The following is an 8,104-nucleotide window of genomic DNA, read 5'->3' as shown; positions in this document are numbered from 1 at the left end:
AAACGCTATACCTACAAACGAGAAAATAAAAGAAGATTGTCACCAAACAAAAAGTCGGGCGTCATTTTAAAAGAAGTCGGATAAAAACTACTAAATCAAAGAAAATACGTTCTTTTCGAAATCTTTTTCTACATAGATTTACCAATTTATTTTTTTATCATACACATTAAAGTAGTAGTCCGTTTTATAAACACATGAAAATTAGAAAATATCCATTATAAAAGGTGAAATATATCAATTTTTTATTTTATATGTGCTCTAGATAATAAAGTGGCTGATCACTATTCAACTCTGTTTAAGAAGTTTTAAAAGTTTTTTTTATAGCTTTTAACTTATGAAAAGTCACATTAATGGTATTTAGTATAATTTTATAGATATATTTTTAATTTTTTAAAAAGTTGTTTCAGAATTTTTAAAAAAGTCAAAAAATTTAATTTGTCTCTTTTTCAAAAGTTATTTTATCACTTTTATTTATTACATGACTTTAAAATAAATATTTTTATAATAACTTTCCAAACACAAAATAATTTATTTATAAACTACTTTTAATATAAGTTTTTATATTATTTTTTTCCAAAAGAACTTAATTAAGTTTTGTACATACCCTGACCCAAGTAAATAAGAGCCAGGCCCAATAAATATGAAAGGCTCACCAATAAAGGTGAACCTCACCGTAAACCCGACCTCTTTGAAGAGGTCGAACATAAACTTAAAGGTCCAAGTTTTACTTGACTAAACGAGTAACTGCCTCCTTAAGTCTCTCTAACTGACTCTATTAGAAGGTAGATCCCAACAAACTCCCATGATAAAGGGAATGTTTATCTATCAGAAAAGATAGAACTACTCCAACAAAAGTGGTTATCGACTCTACTATAAATATACTGGCACCCCCAAGTATAATTCATGTTCTAATCTACTAAGAACCTACTTAAAGTCTTTGCTAACTTAAACATCAGAGTCTCTTGCAGGTACCACCCTCCATCTCCTCACGAGAAACTTGGACAGACGACACCTCGGTACGAAAGAGATCGGACGCCACTATATTAAGGGATTTAGATCTTATATTCAAGCCCAACTCAACATTTTAGGTAACCCTCAGAACAAGTTGTTTATCGAATGACTCTCAATCCTAATTGAACTTTTCTTTTTGTACTTTTTTTTTCAATCCCTAATTTTCTCTTAATATTGGCTATTGCAGATGTTCTTTCTTTGAATACTTATTAAATCTATATTTGTGTTAAATTAAAGTGGGTATTATATTTTTGAGAAAGTTTAAGGGGTCAGCAACTTTTGTATTTTGTAGTCAGCATTTAATTATCAAAAGAAAAATGAATGATTTCTCATCATTAGATGTAATCTCACACCTTAAAAATACTATTGATAACCAATTGATGGTTACAAAACACAAAAGTTATTGCCCCTAATACTCCTCTATATTTTAATATACACATATCATATCCATCGCATTAAGGATTCTTATACAATAAAAAAGAAAGAAAGAAAGAATAGTATTGGGTGACCCTACTATCATTGATTTTATGGCGTTGATTACTTAATTAGTGGTCCATAATAATGTCGTCTTCTGATCTATCTCTTTTTTAATATTTTGTTGAATATATGTCTTGTTTTCTTTTTATAAATGGTCAAACAAATTAAAAAAAATATATATAATAAATCAAATTTTGATTCCAATGTTTACATGATGTTTTTAAATAGTTATTTAAATAAGTTTAATTATTTTTTAATTTTTATAATTTTATTAAATTTATAATTAAATTTTTATAATTTTTTTCTATTAAATCGTTTACATATAAAAATTATTAAAATTAACAGAATATTCTTTCTAACAAACATATGGTCAAAAATCTAATTAGACTCTTAATTGTAGGAATTTTCAATTTACAAAAAAATATTATGTTAATTCTAATATTTTTTTATACTAGCAATGATTTAATTATAAAATTAAAAATAATATAAAGACTCAATTAAAAAAGAAAAAAATATAAATATTTAATTATAAATTTAATAAAATTATAGAGACCAACAAAATAATTAAACCTTTTAAATATTCTCATAATCTCATAATAAAATTTCGGATCAAATTCACATATAGTTTACCAAATAAAAAACTTATTTGCTATTTATAAATAAAATTATTTTTATTTTTATCATATTTTAAAATATTTTAAAAATATTTCTACCATTTATGCCAGAAAATTAACAATTTAAAAGTATTTTTTGGTACTTTCCTCTAACATTTTCCTCATCTATGGGGAGAATGAGGGAGCCTGACGCCATTGTAATTGATTTAAGCTTAGTTTAAAGATCAATGTGTTCACATAAACCGTACTTGTATGAAAATCTTTCAACTTCTTTTTCCCCTATAGATTGACAATTGCAATCATTAGTCTAGGTTATATGCTAAGTTATATAATATGTTATCTATTTGTTTTTTTTATTTTTTCAAACCAGGAACCAACATTTTGTAACGCAATAAATTAGCCAATATCTGCGGAAGTAAGATCGTAGTTCTTTGATTATTCTAATTCATACTTATTTTAATTCCGCTCGCCAAATCCCAATTAGAAAGAGATAAGCGGTAAAATAAGCTCTCCGTTGAGCGGACCTTCTCCCCTCTCTTGTCTTTTATTTAGTAAATATCTCTTGTTTTTGTTTTATTTTTGTCACAAATTTTTATTTATTTTTTTCGTGGGAGAAGATTAAGTTTTAAATTAAAATAAATTAATACAACCACAATAAAATTAAATTAAATGTATTAAATTAAACACAATTTAAACAAAAATTTAACATAATAATATAGACATAATATTTTTAACATATAAATTAAAATAAAATGAATTAGCTTCATATATATATAAAAGTACTTAAGTAAATTTATTTTTGCAGAAATTTTGCGGGTTACTGTGGAATAGGTACCTCAATTCCCATCTTGTTTCCATTTATTTGCGAAAGCGAATTCCCTTTTTTGTGAGAATTTTGTAGATCTCCATTAGTTTTTTCATCGCAAATCATTCCTACAAATATCTGCGGGTATGAATTTTTTGCTATCTCTAGCGATAAACATAATTATAACTAACAAGATGAAGAAAATCAAAATTTTATATAAAATTAAAAAAAAATTAGATACATAAAACTTGAGATGATAATAAAATTTAAATTATATAAATATAATTATTTCACAAATTTTGTTTATAAATAAGATAAATGGTGTTATTTATTTCGTTTACAATAACAAAATAAGTAGAGTGAAAAGAGATCTAATATGTTAAAAGTATATAAATGTGAATATGAAATTTAATTTATTTATTTAAAAAGATCCCTCACATTACCTATGAGAAATGGCAAATGACTTTAACCAAATCTATTCGGTGGGGTTATCCATTAATAATTTAGGGCTGCTATTAATAATGAAAAAATCCATAAAACCAAGTCATAAACCAACAAATAAAAATTAACTCCCAATTCAAATTGGTTTCATAACAACTGAGAGTGTTATCTCAGTAAGAATCTTCTGGAACCAACAAAAAGCTTCAACAAGTTCTAGCTTTGTTATTGGATTACAGAGATAAAAATTTATATGTTCCCAATACCAACAATTCCATTAAAATTCCCCCAAAGAAGACAGATATAAGGTATAACCACTCAGCAACCTTAGCTACTCCCAAAAAAATGGAAGTGCAAGTGAGTCACCATTTTCAACCAATCCATCATGTCCCATTTGCAGCATCCCATTGCAATGAAGGTTGGTTGTGTTAGCATCAAGAACCAATACTTGATGGCTACCAGGCTTATCAACCGCAGCATCGAATTGCTCGGTCCCTGAGGACGGAGACTGTGTTTGTGTTTGTATTGTTGACAGAAGATAGAGAGCACAACCTGCATCAAAGCACCCAGGTTTGCCATCAGAAGGCGGCGGCTTCTTAAGGCCGAGCTTTGCAGTTGTTGATGGGGCAATGGTGCTGCCACAGATAGGCTGGTGGATTGGAGTTCCCGGCATTGCTGTGGATTCATTGAATGATTTTGGAACATTATCTTGCCAGAGAAGAAGCTCCTTGTCCTGCCTGTGCTTGTCGATTCGATATAGAAACCGGTGATGATCATACTCAGATTTGGCTCCGGATATGGATGCAGCAGGCCACATGTTTCTCACAATAGGGTTTGCATATGGTTGAGGGTTACCAAAATGCAGGATCCTAGGTCCTAAAGTTGTACAAAGGAAAAAGACAGTGCCACTTATGAAAGGAAAGAAATATTGGCAAAATATTATACAATTATTTTAATTTTGATACATTGCCAGTATAAAATATTTTGCACTGAATGACTATTTAAGACCAATAATTGAACCCCATTTGAAAACTACTCCATTTCACAAGAAGTGTCTCTTTCACTTTTTGGATTCATTGAAAAATCAGTATCTAACCAAAGAGAGTTATCTAGATACATCAATTTTTTAGGGAAGCAACAAAATGAAAGAAAAACTTATTCTAAAACGGAGAGAGTATAAAAGAAGTTTTCACATTCTTCCCTCATGTTTCTTCAGAACGGATAATTACTTGAATTTTATCATCGGATGTACCCAACAGTTATGATCAATACTAATCCTAGCATTTACTTCAGTTTAGCAAAAGGTTTTAAATTGTTTATGCTGAGCACCAAATTCTAATTCTAGTGTAATAGCTTCATATCACTAACCAGCTTAGAACTAAATAAGGAAATGAGTGAGATGACCAAGATTTCTTGTTTCTTTCTAATTCTCTATTAAGGTAACAAAACAACTCTTGACTATCTTCTGCTAGTTCCATCTTTTCATCTCATTTTTTACACAATCATTAAGTTAAAGATCAAAACACAGAACAGAAAGGCAACTAAGTTGGAATAATCTAGGGGATACCACACACAAACCTTTGTAATTGTACATGAACTTCTCAGAACTCATGAGGAAAGATGGCGGCTGAGGTTTCCTCCGGCGCCTATTATGCCCATCAAGCCGCTTCCGGCAACTCCTCTTAACCTCATCAAACTCCCCAAGTGAATGAAACCTACAACAACAAAATTGGCACCAACACAGCAACAACAACCAAACAATCAAACAAAGCCTTATCCTACCAGTTTCAGTCAGTTACTTGAATCAAACGACTCCAAAATGGCCCAATGATAAACCATATCCCCACTTCAAACCATCTAAAACAAACTGTGGAAACTCAATTGCAGTCAACTTCATATAAAGTTAATAGCAGAGAGCCGGTAAATGACAATTTAGTCAAACTTGTCAAATCATTTAGAGATTATCAACTATCAACTTCATGTGAAGTTATCCTAAGTTTCCACCAAAACATACACAATTGAACAAATTCCCAACCCAATGAGTTACTAATTTCATTTTCAACTTCAATTTCCATACCTGCTGCATTGTTGGCAAAACCTTTGCTGCTTTCCCCCAACCAACACAACCGGGGTTTTGGAGTGCTTCTCGCAGACCCTGTGACGCCTATGATACTCCCTGCAATCACTAAGATCAGAGCTGCATCCATCAACCAAACAAGACAAATTCTGTGGCCCATTTTGCAAACGGGATCTCTTCGCCGACGACGACGAAGACGACACAGTTCTTATTGATGATTCTTCTTCTTTCTTTTCCAAATCAGAGGCCTCGCCGGCCAGGCGCAAATCAACTGAAGAAGCTTCTTCACTGTTACTATTCTTGTGAGAGAGGTCCAACTCAGATGCATCCCAAGCAAACTCTTTCCAATCCCAATCCATGGCTTTAGCCACCAGCAACAACACCACTTTGCTTCCACACACACACACACACTATGATGCCTTCTTTCTTTATATCTTCTTTAATATTTTTCTAAGATTCCAAACCTGAAAAGAAAAATACTCTCAAACAGGAATCAGAACTTATTACACACAAGCAAAAGCAGAACAAGGCTTTGACTTTTATGGAGGAAGGAAAAACCAACGATGAGAAGAAAAGTGGGTCAATGAACAAAAAAATAAAAATAAACAAAGAAAAAGAACAAAGAGGATTATGAATTGGGTTCTCAAAGGAAGCCAAGAGAATAAATACTCATGTCCCCAATTTTTTTTTATTTTCAATACATGTCATGTATGCATTATCTAAAATAATCAATCAAATAAGAAAAGAAAAACAAATTAAGAAAAGAAAATAAAAGGGAAAGTAATTAATATAGAGGGTATTGGAAGATTAGATCATCCTGAAAGTAGTGACCACAAACATGATTAATGTCACCTCAAGCTCAAAGCAAGTTGGCCTTCAAGAGAGAGGGGTGTTGAAAAGAAATTAATGTCAATTTTTAAGGATTTTGTTGTTTTCTGTGACATAAAAAAAGTAATAATAACAATAATAATTAAAAAAAAAAAAGTTTGTAGCTCTTCATGACCAACTCCACCTACATAGTTTTTTGTTTTTAGAACTTACATCTCCCAAGTTTGAACAGATTGAGAGGCACAGAAGCCATGTTTGGAGTAGATAAGCAGAGAGGACTTGTGTTGAAGATTAGCTTACCAACTCAAAATTCAATGAGAGGTGGATGGGGTAAGGAAGAGGCTGAACCTAAATTAATTAACTACTTTGCTCTTGCCTCATCAAAATTATTCCTGGAGAACAGTGAGATCTGTTTCTTTGTTTTCCAAGATCACACTAAATTTGGTTTTTACTAGTTAATGAATCTAGTTTCTCAATTTCCAAATGCATCAATTTAATTTTTGAATTTAGTTAACATTTGTCATACTTTCTAAAACATTACTAATAAAAAAACTTTCTAGAAAAACAAAAATATTATATACACATCATAAATCAAAGGTCAAATCAGAATTTATATATTTATATATTTATATTGATAATTTTTTTTATTTTATTTTTGGTAAGATTCTATTCACAACGTATAAATAATAATAAAATATTAAATAATAGAATAAAAACATTTTTAATAAACAAATTTATCATTAACAGTTTCTTTTAAATTATTTAATTAGCATGTAAATAATTAAAATGACAAATGTTATTGGATTCTTTTAGTATAAGTTAAAATTTTTTCAAGATTTTTAAATTTTTCTATTTATTTGTATTTTTTAAGAACTTAATTTGAATATACTGACTTTTAACACGTACTATCATTTAATTATGTATTGACATAATTATTATAATAGTTCTTTTATCCATTACATGAATAATTATTTAAATTTCTGAATTTAATTGGTTAAAGTACTTTATTAGTACATGCTTCTTAAACCCATAATTCATTTTTTAATAAAATATTTAGGCCTTAGTTTTTCTTAAGAGTTCTTTCAAAATATTAAAAAAGGATTAATTTCTTTTCATGGACCACAGAAACCAAAATAATAATAACAATAATAATTGTAATAATAATAATAAAGTTGGGAAATTTTTGTCTAAATTTCATATATTTTAGTCCAAGTTTTATTCGCCATATAGAGACATCACTAATTTTTCAACAAGAAGAAATCTCCAACGTGTCAAATCATGTGATCTATCAAGTATATTTAAATATTGATCTAATATGAGACTTATATCCATAAAGATAAAAAGACACATTGATTTTATATAACATCAATATCAAATAAAAATGATTAATGCTTGCTTCACTAAAGCTAATCTTTTATCACAAAAAATATTAACTAAATTATCGTCACAAATTTTTTAAAACAAATTTAAGCTAATGCCCCATAATTATTTAGCCCAAGAATTTAAAAGTTCCACTAGTGCATATATTTTATTTGAGTTGCGTTATTTATAGTAAGTTGTTCCTGATTCTAGCTTCTAGTTTTATTTATTTATAATTTCCTCTTTGGTGACGCTCTTGATTAAAGTAATGAATGAGACATAAATAATGGCGACTAGAATAACGCATTGGTGGTGGCAGCCTATGGAAAATGACTGCAGCTTTATTTAGACTGTTTCGCTGCAACTTTACAGTCGATAAAAACAACAGGAATGGGACTACATATGGCAGCTAAGCCAGTTGCAACAACATGACATTTCAGCTTCTCATAGTTTGAATTGAAACTATTCGTTCTTTATTCAGTTTCATTGCTTTGG

The 8,104-nt window shown here is 29.6% G+C and overlaps 1 protein-coding gene across 1 annotated transcript; it reads right to left on the bottom strand.

Moving 5' to 3' along the window:
- Nucleotides 1-3,454: 3,454 nt before the first annotated feature.
- On the bottom strand, nucleotides 3,455-6,600 carry LOC107605005 (teosinte glume architecture 1). The gene is made up of 4 exons (XM_016306738.3): nucleotides 6,464-6,600; nucleotides 5,423-5,886; nucleotides 4,924-5,060; nucleotides 3,455-4,221 (listed from the first exon to the last, which is right to left on the bottom strand). The coding sequence occupies exons 2-4, from the start codon at nucleotides 5,779-5,781 to the stop codon at nucleotides 3,677-3,679; spliced, it is 1,041 nt and encodes a 346-aa protein (XP_016162224.1). The 5' UTR covers nucleotides 5,782-5,886; nucleotides 6,464-6,600; the 3' UTR covers nucleotides 3,455-3,676.
- Between the last annotated feature and the right edge of the window lie 1,504 nt (nucleotides 6,601-8,104).

This window comes from Arachis ipaensis, chromosome B6 (assembly GCF_059453495.1).
Source record: "Arachis ipaensis isolate K30076 ecotype BB chromosome B6, ASM5945349v1, whole genome shotgun sequence".
Taxonomy (NCBI): domain Eukaryota; kingdom Viridiplantae; phylum Streptophyta; class Magnoliopsida; order Fabales; family Fabaceae; genus Arachis; species Arachis ipaensis.
This window is presented reverse-complemented; position numbering and strand designations above follow the sequence as displayed.

What these genes read in the sequence shown, in the direction of transcription:
- LOC107605005 (XM_016306738.3), bottom strand. Translation starts at nt 5,781, where the DNA reads ATGGATTGGGATTGGAAAGAGTTTGCTTGGGATGCATCTGAGTTGGAC. An exon ending in TTTTGCCAACAATGCAGCAG is followed by an intron (nt 5,061 to 5,422) that starts GTATGGAAATTG and finishes TTGTTGTTGTAG; the next exon opens with GTTTCATTCACTTGGGGAGT. An exon ending in GTTCATGTACAATTACAAAG is followed by an intron (nt 4,222 to 4,923) that starts GTTTGTGTGTGG and finishes GTACAACTTTAG; the next exon opens with GACCTAGGATCCTGCATTTT.